This window comes from Lissotriton helveticus, chromosome 4_1 (genome assembly GCF_964261635.1).
Source record: "Lissotriton helveticus chromosome 4_1, aLisHel1.1, whole genome shotgun sequence".
Classification (NCBI taxonomy): Eukaryota; Metazoa; Chordata; class Amphibia; order Caudata; family Salamandridae; genus Lissotriton; species Lissotriton helveticus.
The window spans coordinates 831,624,847-831,638,916 of record NC_136063.1 but is presented as its reverse complement, the minus strand read 5'-3'; the positions used below and the strand labels follow the sequence as shown (position 1 = coordinate 831,638,916).

Genomic DNA, 14,070 nt, shown 5'->3' with positions numbered 1-14,070 from the left:
GCATTGAATGAATGGTAAGTAGCAGGCGGACACTAAGTCCCTTACTGAAAGCAACTGGTATTTCTTACCGCGCATGAGCGCTGCCTTGGCTCGACCTAAAAAGTGCTTGCCCTCTGTACAGCTGTGTTTTGTTTATTTATCCAGCTGCCTCAACTTACTTAACCTTTCAGGGGCACACGCATGACACTGTAATGCTTTTAAAGTATCTTAGCTAACTAGATATTTTATCGTGTTTTTTCTGGCGTCAGCACTGGCAGGAGCAGGCAGTCATTATCCAATGCTTGTTATATATGACGCTGTTATCGACCCCTCCATTTGAATTTATTTCCAGCTTTTCAGGACCGACTAAAGATAGGAAATATTTGCGTCCAAAAACATATTGCTCAACTTTCTTTAGCATTTTCCACCGCAAATCTTTGCTTGCCCATTGTATTTAATATATGGATCCAGAGTTGAGTGTTTTTTTTACACACTTTTGAATGGAAACGCAGCGTTTTAAAAAAATTGACAGTCAAACAAAGGAGTGCTTGGGGCAACACATGTAGGTGTGGATATTGCAGTAGCCACTAGAGGCAGTCAAACGTGTTCTGTTGTACTGCACTGAATTTTGAGTGTCATTTCCACACGTTCCCCTCGTTGAAATGTATCCAGCGTTAGGATGACGCTATTATATTACATTTCTTATGATAAGGAACATTTTTTCAGAACTGTTAACTAACTATCTTAATGTTCAAATCATTTTATAAATATTTTGTTGCTACATAGAAGCTTTTATCCCTCCACCCACTAAATAAAGTTTGCAATCATTACTTGGGAGATTCAGTGAGGATGGTTATTCGATGTTGGTGAAGGTTCTGGTTCGTAGGGGTAATTGACCTGGCTAATGTTTGCACTGTCGTGCTTACGGCGACTGTGCGTGTTGCTGTTATAATTCTTTGTCTGATGTTTTGTTCGATGATTTGGTCCCTGTACTGTCTTGTGCTGACTATGGTTGTTGTGTCTCCGATACTGTAATGCCTGATGTGTGTGAACCCATATCTGTAACCGTCTCCACTTTGTATTTCATGGGGTATTGTGTGTAACTGAACTTCCTGCACTGTATGTTCTTTTTTTTTTTTTGTTGCGTTAATGAAAACTAATCAAATACAGTTTAAAAAATGGAAGTTCTCAATCTGCTCCCACTGCTGAGTGGTGCTTGAAACCACCTTCATGGTGTTAGGTCAGGTCGTTGAGTGGATCTGAGCAGGAGCATGCCTATAGAACGCACCTCTCGATGCACTGTTGTACTTCGTGTTGCTCGAGCTCTTCCTTCCTCTCTGGAGGATGGTTTGACAGCAACAAAGTGTATAATAGTTGGTGTGTGCATTTGCAGTAGCCATTTTGGAATCAGGCACATCTACTGTTGCCTGACTCACATTCTGGGTCAGAAGCAGCCTGGTCATAAGATAGCCTTATTTCTTTCCAGTGCCACAGTTTCACACTTCAGTTTGCCTCTCTCCATCACACCTACTGTTTATACATGGTGCAGTGAACACAGCCCTTTTATTTCTAGTTAGCAGACCATTTAAGAAAGAAGGTCTGTCTCTGGACTGCCCCTGAGCTGATAACTGCTCAGCGCACTGCACTGTGCTGCACGGTGCATCACGATGACAGATGTCTCTTATTTCTCCCATCACTTGAGTTAAAGGCAGTTTGTAGTGCTGCCATTAAGGATTTCTGCCCCCTTGGCAGTGTCTGTTCGGATATGTTTACTGGTGCCAGAGCAAGCTGATTAATGTTTGCTGAGAGCATTACACAGACTTTGTGGAAACCACACATGTTGTCAAAGGCTTTTTTCCCCTGAGGGTTCAATTGAAATGGCAGCAGTTAAAAGAAAGGCATGCACTGGAAACACAGCACTACACAATGGAAACGAGTTTTGTTGAAATCAATAAAGAAACATTTCCAAATCCACTTTAAAAACAAGGCATTGCTAACTCATGTCCTCCTGGGCTGCATGTTCCATTTTTAGTGTCCGTCTTTCTGAGACGAGCAGTCTCTTTAGAACCATTGAAGATTAAGTCTGTAATATATGTAATGTAATGTAACTATAATTTATATAGCGCAATTCATGCCCACGTGCGTCTTGGCGCTGTGGAGGTACGGACATCGACAGTGGCAGTGTCTGCGGCGCGTTTGACGAGTGCACACGATGCCTTCTAATCCTGTAAATAGAGCCAAGTTTTTAGGGCTTTTCTAAAACTAAGTAGGGAGGGGGCTGTTTTTAGAGTCTATGGCAGACTGTTTAAGAGTATCGCAGTAGTCCTGAAGAAACTCTTCCCAACCCTACATGGCCTTCCTAAATGAGGGGACCGTCATGTTTCCGGCAGAGCCCGAGCACAGTGCTCTGACTGATACATACCATTTCAGTCTCTTCTTGAAATGGTCTGCCCGAATCCGTGCAGGGATTTATATGCCAGGCAGAGGGCTTTGAACTTACATTGTTGTCTGACTGGCAACCAATGTAGTTTCCTAATGGCATCTTTGGCCGATTCAAATTTGGGAATTTTAAAAATGTGGCGAGCCGCAGCGTTCTGCAAGATCTGTAATCTTTTCAAAAGACCTGATGCAAGAGTAAGGTAGAGACTGTTGCAGTAGTCAATCCTTGTGAGGACCAAGGCCATGGTTACTGTTTTTAGAAGTTCTGGAGGCAGACATTTTTCGATTTCTTTTTTTTATTTTTTATAAGCCTTATGGAGAAAAAGGAGGCAGAGGTAATTTTATTAACTTGGTCCTAGAATTTCAGTTAGCTGCCTATCAGGAATCCCAGGTTCTTTACTTTAGTTGAAGGCGTCCGCAGTGTATCCAACTCTAGATGCCACCAATCCGGTGTCCAAAGAGAGGGTTTGTTGCCGAAGATGATAACCTCAGTTTTGGATGCATTCAGTTTCAGGCAGTTGCTCATCTTACTCATGCATAAGCTGAAGGCCTTGCCTGCGTTAATGTCACTGTTTGCTAGTGACACCACAATTTGGGTGTCATCCGCGTAAGACGCTAAAGTAAAGCCAGAGTCTTTGATAATTGACGCAAGTGGCATAACATAGAGGTTCGACAACGTTGGACTTAGTGCCGATCCCTGGGGGCTCTGCAGGGCAGGGAAAACTGCTTAGAGACAAAATTGCCCATTGTTATGTTATGTAGTTGGTCTGCCAAAAATGATTTCAGGAGTTCCAACGCTGAGCCCCCAATTTCCAGGCCTCGCATACAGTCAGCCAGGATCTTTTGGCCGACCATATATGTAAGTATATTCCCATAACTCATACTCTAGGGGCGGGCCTGCAACTTCTCAAACGAGGCAGGGGGGTGCTATCACAAGAAAGCTCTATAGTTGCCCTCAATTCAGAAGACTACTTTGGTTTTTAAAATGATTACATAAACAAGACTGGGTATTTCAAGCACACGGAGGAAAATACACTCTACACAGCGATTTCTTTTTGTTAAATATATAAGATTAAATATGCAACTATCTTTCTTTAACAAGCCTTCTTCTTTTAACTCACAAACGTTAATTGTTTATCTATTTTTTAATAATGATAAAGATTATATCACAATAGTTGAATTTTTTAAAATTCCAAATATAGCCTGGTGAACAATTGTTTTTAGTTCTAAAGTGAGGTGAGACAGTGGCCTTACTTCATCATTAACAGTGGGCCCAAAAATCCTACCTGAACTGTCAAAACAGTACTGTTGATTTTGTGGCAAGTATCAAGGATAATAACATGTTTTTATACAATGTTTCATACCACACTGTTGCCATTTTAGGCAGTGTAAATATCAGGTGTCAATATAGCCCAATTTAATGGTGCTACATTTACAAATTTTGAAACCGTGGCAGTTTATTTGGCCTCGCCAGGATTTGAACCCATGACCTGCAGACACTTAGGGCGTTCAAATCACTGAACCAAAAATCTTGTCCGTTCAGTAGGAGAATTTTGAGTTTAAAATCACTGAACCAAAAATCTTGTCCGTTCAGTAGGAGAATTTTGAGTTTATGACCGTTATGATGTAATCTCATCAGTGCAACAGCCCACGGAAAATATTGTTGTGTATCTAGAATGCAGGAAAGAAGCCATGGATGAGTGTACAGATTGGCTTTTAATGCTTTTCTTCTTCCACAGCTGTGCGCATCCCATCTTACAACCCCAGCGGAGGCACCAAACCACTACCAGGCAGTGTGCCGCGCGCTGTTTGCAGAAACCATGGAGCTGCACATGTTCCTGTCCAGGATCCGGAGTGCCAAACAGGTATCTAGCAGGAAGCAAAATGCTTGTTTTCTCTACTCGTGAATAATTGTCTAAAAGTTGCTACAGATGTGCTGTGTGCTACTGAGCGCGTTTTGGGATCTTTGTCACTTGGGCGCATAAGGCGTCTCTTATATATTGGTGTGAATGTTTTGAAATTTGGCAAGTTGATTTGTTGTATCTGTGTTTAAGGTTAATTTGAAAACATACATTTTCATCAAAATAGCGGAGTCTCAACACTCATAACTTTACATTTAAAAAAACTGTATACTACAAAATCAAGATCTTAAGAAACGCTCACAGCTCATGTGTTCAACCCTATAGCAGGCTTCTGCTTAATTCATAAACAACAATGCAATGGATAAAAGGAGTGAACGTGTTTTGTCCTCAGGGCTTTTTCAAGGCATACTTACAATTACAAAATCCTTCCTCAGTTGGAATGTTGCATTCAATATAATCAGTATCATTCACCATAACCAATAACATTACACCTACGTTAACTATAATGCACCCAAATAGAAAACAAAAGCAATCACTAAAAATCCAGCGTCCGAAGAAAACGGGAAGATGGCCCACAAATTTGAGAAGAGTTCAATAGAAGCAGACCAGTGTGTGTTCAGTCCACAGCGTTACATTCTGAGCTGCGACCCACTGTGAGCCCTAAATGCCTCCACGCCATGATGTCTGGGTACCTGGGGTTGCACCAAATGACATTTTGAGTATATTGTGTTAATATTTCCACTGTAGCTTTGCGTTTTTGAGACATTTAAGCCAATGTCTGGGCTTTCTTTGTCCTTTTGAAGTATAATGTTTTTGCATTTCTACCTGTATACAAGTTCAAAGTAGTCTGTGCATGTGGTTAATGCTCCGTGGCTCCAGCTATTAAGTGGTGCAGCTTAACTATGGCTCTAGTTGAGTGTCCCTGTCAAAGGCCGATCATGTAATACAGTTCAGGACCAGGGTGAGAATCCTGTTGGCTAACACAAGGGATTTTAACCATCTTTAAGTGTTGATGAGGTGTTGCTATACTACTCTATTAACCTTATGTAATAATATTGAATTGTTGCAAAAGCGTTTGTCAGTTCACATTTGGCAAGTTTATGCGCAGTCACCCGTAGATCTGACTGTTCTGACAGCAAGTGAAACGTTAGCAGAGAGAATGTGCTTAGAACAGATTTAGGTAATCTTATTTTATTTGGTTCCTAAAGTGGGAGGGAGCGCAGAATGGCTTGTTCTTCAATAAATAGTGCGAAGGCAATAGTAACTTAAGAGTGTCTAATACTTAAGTACATAGAGAATACCACAGTTTCACTGCTGTTCAGAATAGTCTAAAATATCAAGTTCGGGTTTCTGCATTTCATGTTGTGTACACAGAAATATAAGCAGAAGCTGTACCTTTATATTTGAGAAGTGCAAATATGGATCACAAAAAAATGTGTTATCCAGGTCAAGCTCTTAACAGCCCATAAAAGTTGTGGCCAGACACAATATCATGACCACAGCCTTTTGAAGTGATCATTCGATCATCAGAAACTCGTCAGTTTTCAAGACAGTCAGACCAGCACGTTAATAGTTCTCGGGTGAATAACGTTGCATACCAGATCCACCCAACTAAGTGCTACATAGTTGGAATCCCCCCACATCTCTGAGAACCAAAATAAAGGACACTGAATGGTCAACCAACTCACAAACGTAATAATCTTCTGAAATCCATTTGATGCCTATCACAGCTCAAGTGGTGCACAACCAGTCAGTTGGACGGGATGAACAATCAAGATAGGGGCTTCATCCCTGGGTCCATGCACCCTTAAAATTACAGGACCGTGTGTGAGGATCCATTCCTGTTCTAGACCATCAGATCGTGATCACCTTAAGTGTATTAACTTTTAAGGCAATGTAGTTTGCATCCAGTTACTCCATTATTTTAGAGTGGCTCCCTTATGGACACCCCCTGAAATAAATCTGGATAGCTCCAGTGCAAGCCGACCCACAGTAGCCAAATTAGTTTGTTCTCGCACTGAGGCTTTCCAAAAGTGCACTTTTCCACCCGCACAAAATATCACTTACTAGAGTTCACTCAGCCCAAAAATCATACATTTACCATTTTGAACAGCGGTGCTTTAGAACTCAGTGAGCTGCATGATTCACTGAGTTCCAAAGCACACACGTGGCAAACCTGTAAAATGTCTCATAGGCAGATTTTTGTTGCATTGGTAGTTATGCAGAGTTTTCCATACCCCTTGCAAGACCTAATTCACTTTCTGGATTGTTGAGTAAGTAGTTACTCAATTTGTATTCCTGGTGCCAACATGGTCCCACATCACCGGGGAGCCCTTTGGGTGTATTGGTGAGAAGATTGTGGTTGTGACTTGGCCTATATAGGACTAACTGGGTGCAGAGGGTGAGACTTGAAGACATGGTAGTAGTGTTGCAAATCCCCATATTCCAGGAATTATATCAGATTCATAAAAAATAATCTGGAGATATCCTAAAACTTCAGTGGTATCTATGTCCTGTTTTCAAGAATAATAAACCAGCTACATAGTCTGGATAAAAACGGGCAATCAAAATTTAAATACTGCTGTGTGCTTTTCTTAATTTGATATTCCACAGCCACTTTAAACAGAGGCAAGACTGGCACTTTAATTCATTATCTCAATATAAAAAATGTTATCACATAAAAATTCTGCCTAGCTTTCACCTCCTTCTGGGCCTAGTTAACCGAAAACTGGGAATCTCATATTGTAAGTAGCATCCTGGAGTGCTGAACAAAGCAAACTGAAGCAAATGAGATGCGAAGACCTTCCAAGATACCGTCTGCTAATGATTTCTGGTAATACGTGGAATATCTCTGGGATTCACACACATTAAGGAGATCGGTAACACTAGAGCAACTTTACCATAACTTTACCATAAACTGCTCTTGGAGACATTGCTGTTGCTGACATAAGCTGGTGGTGCTTGAAGGAAACATGCATTATTTTCTCGCAAGGTACTTGAAAGGTTATGCCACACCTGTTAAATTATAGTTTTTGTCAAGGCGCACCTGGTTGCAGTTGTAATACTAAAGCTATAGTAAAGCACTTTATTGGATTAAAAATGTAGCGTGGGAAACCTTATGGGTGCCCTTGAAGGTTGTGAGTTGCTATTTCCACCGCCTGCCTGAGTGCTGTGATTGCTAGGTACGCGGTATGATTACTTATTAAATTATACCTTGTTCTAACCGCCCATGGTGCCTTTCGCACACGGCCTCGGATAAGAAACCAATATCCAGTGATGGAGATCTGATTTTACCATTATTTAAGGACTAAAGTGCCTTGAAATAAGACATTCCCTCTACTTGGACTTTCCACGAACCCTGCTTGCTGTAGTGATCCATGCGTAGAAGGTTTTTAGCCATATGTTGCTGCTGTTTTTTTTTTGTTTTTTTTTAAATTGCTAGTCTTGCAAAAGCTAATGCTGCGGCACCACCACTTGTTGATGGTCGCAGCACCACCGTACACAGTCCTTTGTAGATCACACTGTAATTACTGCGTTCCCGCCTCTACACCTGCCGCGCAGCTGCAGTCTAACCTGAGCTGTGCTTCTGTGGCAGTCCTAGCCAGGGGAAGACGCGGACTGAGATGCGCCTGCTGGATCGCTCCAAGTTTGGAAGAGTAGATTGGGCTTGTGTAGTGGAGGAGGTTTGAGGGCTCAAAGTGGTGTGGATGGTAGAGCTGTGAGACTTGCGCTGTATTTTCTGGTATTTTGGTTTAGTCCGTGTTCTTGGTATGTGTAGCGGCTTGTTGCCCAGCATCTCATAAAGTCTCTTGCCAGTAAAATGCAGATCATTGGGAATGGGGGGTCTGTATGGGGTAGGTAGGGCATTCTGTGGAGGCTCAAGACTTCCTGAGGTCACAGCTTTGTTTCCTGATAATAATCTGCTGTAACCTTACCTTCATGCCTTGTCTTCGATGTAACAGGCTGCCTTGTTACCTTCCTATTTTTTAGTTTTAGAAAGTGATAGAGGACTTGCAAACATGTAACAGATAGCAGAATTAACTTTCTTATTAACATTCCAAGAAACCTCCATCTGTGGTAATCGCTCTAAAGGGAATTGTTTTTCTGGCAAGTCCTGGGTTAGAGTAACTTGCCATGTCGCTATCCATGAACAAGCTTTCAGGAGCCTCTTCATAGAGGGTCTGGTTAATTAAATAGGTATTGGCAAAGCCAATAGGTCTTGCCTTTGAGACCTATAGGTTTTTTAATGATTTTTAGCTGTGCTGTACAGAATCGCTGAAGCCGTGCCGCATGGCTAAAGGCAATAAAAGGTGATTTGGTGCATCGGTCACATAATTTTTGTAGGTGTGCCTGTCTGCAAAATGATGCAAGCAATGTTTTTATTAAGGAACTGGTGGGGTTGAGGTTCAGAGGGCGGGGGATGGATGGAAAGCAACATGGGAGAGGGGATTTGTAAGAAACATGTGAGAGAATGGGGGCACGGGTGGGGAAAGCAACTACGATGGTGGGGTTGGTGGGGCAAGCAGTGGGTCAGGCAGAAGCAACATGACGAGCAGGCGTGGGGAGGAGAAGCAATGTGCAATAGAGAGCCACATGGAATGGAGCACAGGCAGAGCAAAGGGTTAGAGCCAGAGAAATGTGGAGCAGGTAGGAAAGAAGCACATGGGCAAGAAAGGAATGTGTGGAAGAAGCATGTGGCGACAAGCACATCACAGAAGATGTTGGAGAAGCACACAATGAGAGAGCATGACACGGCGTGCGGAGGGTGGTCATGAAAAGTCATGAGCAGGATAGCTGGAAAACGCATTCATTCTCATGAAGTGCCTAAGTCTAAGAAACAAATAGGTCCCTAAAACTGAGCTTTGGAAGGACACAAAGGGACAATGATCTGAGGAGGATGGACAAGGCAAACCATCAAATAGGAAGCCAGCACATGAGAGTAACAGGAAAGGCAAGCATGTTTGTTTCCCCAAAAGTCTAAAATAGCATATTTGTAGGTTTTATCAAAATTATACAATTTGTGACCTCTTCCCCTGTATAATAAAAAAAAAATCCACTTAGAGAAATGCCTTCCACTGAACAAGCAGCTGATATTTTGGGTGTTTTGGGGGCTCTTTCATACTGTAAACAGACACTTCCGCCAGTTTGTTTTTTTAGTAATTGTACTTGTACTTATAGGGTGGGATATGCCATAGTAAATAAATGGGCCTACCCCCAAAATTGTTCCCATTTTACCCAACTGCTATCGCTAAGAAATTTATTTTGTTGTGGAAGCGAGACATCTGCTAACCTGGCAAATTTTACAGTGTTGCAAGTGGAATTTCACTGTGAATTTCATGGATCCTTAGTCCGTTCACAAATAAAAAAAAATTTGGCCTTTATGTGATGCCTGTGGTCTGAACAAGTATTATAAATTTGCCCCAGTGGTGTCACTGCGCTACAACTAGTTTTGCATGAGATCCATTTTCCGCTTTCATAGTTGTGAAACGTGTATGCCACCTTCTACTCGCTGTAAAGTGCTTCGGTGCCTCATCAGAGGTAGTAAGCACTATATAAATGCAATTACATTACAGTACAATCAAAGCACAAATTTAGCTAACTACTTCGGTGGCGTAAAAGACACACTGCTGTTGTCCTTGAGGCCACCATGGAGCACAGCTCCTTTAACAACCTATTTCATGATTGTGTCTGTGTTCTGCAGGTTAGACAGATAGTGTCCTCCTTTTATCCTAGCATACAATAATTTCGTCAGATGCACTTTTTTTTATCCTGTCTGTTATTTTTTAAGGGACGAATAGCCACTACCCTCTCTAATCCGCAGGCCAAAATGGTTTGTAAATCCCACAGCAGCACAGATGTTCAGTAGCATTTCTTGAGACCCCGCCAGATTAATTCTGTGGCTGTTCTGCGAAATGACCTCGATTTGCTGCATGTCCGATAACAGAGAGCGCACAATGTACCTATCAGGGTTTTTATAAAAGCCCTGAGGCACGCGTGGCTAATGAGTGTGGTAGTTGAAAATAAAATACTATTTTAGGCAATCGAAGGAGATCGAATCCTCGGATTGCGAGAAGAATAAGAGAGGCGGGGATTTCCGAATAGTTCATGACATGAGTTTGCACCTCTTCCTTGACACTGGGAGGGAAGTTGCGTGTTGTGTCTATGGGTCTCGCAAGGCATGATAGGCCTGCAGTCCTAAACAGCATGTTGAAAGTTAAATGGAAGACAGGCATGTAATTACTTTCGATCATTTAGGTTAGTTAAAGGGAGTTTAAAATAAACACCTTTTTTTCATTTTCATTGTGTTAAACCACATAGGGCCTACTCACTAGGGTAAATTTGCTTCTTGTAAACGTACATTTATGACTAAATTCATCTCAATTACAAATGCCTGGGATTGACAGAGGAATTCCAGGGAGGCATAAGGTCATTTATGGGTGTGTAGATTTCCACCAGATTTCAATTTGCACCTGTAAAGCCCACTCAAGGAGTGGTATTCAGGGCATTGTGGGTGTTTAAAGGCAAGGTTAACCTTGAAAGTTTGTGAAAGACCACAAGTTCAACCAGTCCCATAAATGTCCACATGTGGGAATGCCCACTAGTCCACTGTGGGCATTCACACAAGCTCGTCACATTTCCCCTTCCATCCTAGGAGGAACCGCATTTTGACTTCAGTGAAGGCTTGGTGTAAATCACTTTCCAGTGTGGAAGTGCTAATGGATCCCCCCTAAATTTATGGGGGTTTCTCATTAACACAAGAAAAACCCTGTGGAGGAACCATTTTTTCGAAATGTACATTTGCACGAAGGATTCCATTCCCCAATCTGAGTTATCCACCTCGGGTATCCCCACTGGAAAATCATGTGTTTTCCCGTGGATTCCAATCTGAATATGTGTATTGCACACAGTACTAAATCGACACTCAGTCGTAGATTCAAATAGATTCAAATATCCAAGTGTATTTTTGCTAATTTGTGAATATGCCCGATTATGCTAAATAAATTATGCAAGGTTATAATCTTGTCCAGGTATCGCATTTCACAGCAAAGTGAATTGCAACTCTTAAAAAGTGAATACGTGAAGATTTTTTTTTTTTTTTAAATGTGGCAGTTTTCTTTTTTCTATAGAGCAGGTACGATGAGGGTCGGCGGGTGCCTACGCCATCAAGTAGTACAGCGCTCTGAACCTGGTCCTCATTGCTCTTTAAAGGTGTAGTAGCTATTTCATGTGGACGATGTTGCCTTTTAAAGGAATGTCATTTTTAAAACACAATTTTGAAAATACTCCCCTTTTAAGGTGAGCCACTACATCAATATTTTTTTTCGTCTTCCCTTCAATGATTTTTAGGTCTGGCGTTAACCAAGACCTTTGGATTTCACTATAAATATTTATGTAATATACTTACAATGCTTTCAACCAGCTTCTTTCGTCCATTGTTCTGTTGTGCCATTCACATATGCTTCTGCTCGCTGCAGTATGGGGCAGTGAGTCCGTCCACTTCATCCACTGACTAACTTTAGTGTGAGTAATGGCATTCAGACCATGCACACCGAACACATCCACAATGTAGTTCCCCTGTGTGCCAGGGCTTCTATGGCAATGTGTGTTTTTTTTAGACCAAAACCCATGTTTGCCTTTAGATGGTATTTTGTTATAGTGCTGAGGCCCAGCAGCTCGCCCAACAATAAAGGTTTATAGAAACCTTAACAAAACAAACATTGACAAAGCCAAAAGACAGTCAACTGACACAAGATCAGTTTGCATCGCCAATGCTTGTTCCTTTGTAAAACCAAGAATAACCTGCTAAAGTAACTTGTAGAAGTAGACGTGTACATAATGTTCTTGGAAAACAGTCCTATAATTAATTTCCTCTGTCGCCATAATGTCATGGCTCTCATATAGGGTCAGATGTATCAAATGGTATTAGCCATTCTGTATCTATGTGAAAATGTGCTCATGCATATGGCCCATAGTTCTTTATTTAACAACTTCTCAAATTATAATTATTTTTAAAAAATCCTCTATTTTCGTAAAAGGCATTGTGGCTGGTTTAAATTAATAAATAAGAACAAGAAAAAAACGTGTCAGATGTTGTTTTGTCATAAAAAATGTAAATTGATACTTGTATAGCTCACTACTCTCCGGCAAGGGTCTCAAGGCGCTTGTACGAATACCGCTGTGGAACCCATCCTGGCTTTCCCTGTGAGGTTTCCACTCCTGGGCACCCCCAAGGTGGAGGCCAGGCATCCTTAGCGTTGTGGGGGCCGTTGTGGAGATTAAGCAAGCTATTGCCCAGAGTTGCAGAGTGGGACTCCATGATTGGAATAGGCACCGAGGCGAGAATTATCAGGTCCGTGGAATTTTGAGCCCAAGACCCGCCGAGGCGGGGAATTGAACCCTGGTTCCGGGCTAGACCTCTGCATAAGGGTCTGCCGCTCTAACCATTGAGCCACACTTCTGCAATCCACAGGATCAAGTCTACAATTCAACACCTTTACAGGTTATGCACAGGTTGTCATGATGTGTAAGAATTTATTGTTGTTTTTGAAAGGTTCGAGCATGAAACCGGTCTATACCACAAGTGGGACACATTCCGATTGACACACAATGAACTCTTGCTGTGTATTCTTACACAAGTCAACTGCAAAAGACGCGACATGAGATTTGATAGCAGATAACCGGAGAAAGAGAAAAAGTTGTGCTCTTTACAATCCGTTTTAGCACTGTTTTTCTGTAAAATATTGCCTCTTCATATGAGAGCATGATTACTTGGTGTGCCGTTTGTTTTTCTGGGATTCCTTCATAGCTCTGTGGCAAGGGAAGTTGACCTTTATGCATGGATAGCAGGACTCAAAGTGACTGTAATTGCAAATTATTTTTAAATAGTGCTTATTACCCCTGACAATGTTTTCGCATTGGAGTCCACATACTATCTTGTGTTTGCGACCACGGCACACACACACCTGCTATTGTTAATGATCGCATTGAAGCATCACTGGTCTTAAAATGGCTGAACGATGAATGCTAAATGCTTTAACAATAATAACAGAGCAGACTAGTTAATCATGGGTCTAAAGCACCTACTTTGTTGTCTAAAGACACTACCAGTCTCCGGCAGGGACGCTTGTGGGCAACTTAGGTGGTTGTCTTTAGGGGTATCTGCTGGTGGTGTCACTGGAACACCAGGCCTGCAAAGTCAACGTTATTTTCCTTGCTGAGATTTTGAGTAAATCTTTACTTTAAGTACCTAATTAATATGATTGTTCTGTTTCTGGCAGCTGAGCATTTCTCCACCTGTCCACATAGCTTGAAAAAAAGAAAAATTTACTCTTTTCTTTATTGGTGCCCCAACTGTTTGTATATTTTCTAAATTCACCAGTAAGGCCTCTAAACCTCGAGAGAGTTAATAGCTAATATGTCTGTTCAAAGGTCCTCATAGGACACAGCATGGCATAAAAGCACCCTGGAACCCCTGTCTAAATGCGGAAGGCACTTTGTAGCCTGCAGTTCCCAGGCCTCAGTCACAGCAAATAGCTAGCTGGGTTGAGTCTTTGCTTCAAGCACAGGTGATAGGGGTACTTTATTGTATGGCTTAGAAAGTGTAATAGTTTTCTTTCTAGGTTATATTTTTCACATTATAAATAACATTGAGTATTAACGATTTTTATGTGGAATTCTTTGCGTTATTAATGAAGTTGTATATTTGTAGTTGAAATTAGTTTAAGATAAGGTTTAGAACTGGTTTTTTTTTTTTTTGTAAATCTTTTATTTGGAAAACCACATATATATT

At 41.5% G+C, this 14,070-nt stretch overlaps 1 protein-coding gene across 4 annotated transcripts in view; it reads left to right on the top strand.

Annotated features, from left to right (window-relative positions):
* Positions 1-14,070, top strand: part of SPIRE1 (spire type actin nucleation factor 1) — a 579,327-nt gene that overhangs the window by 346,610 nt on the left and 218,647 nt on the right. For all 4 annotated transcript variants that reach the window (XM_078687482.1, XM_078687481.1, XM_078687480.1 and 1 more), the window contains exon 4: positions 4,158-4,283. In XM_078687482.1, the coding sequence (XP_078543608.1) occupies positions 4,158-4,283 (126 nt within the window). The remainder of the gene's footprint in view (positions 1-4,157; positions 4,284-14,070) is intronic.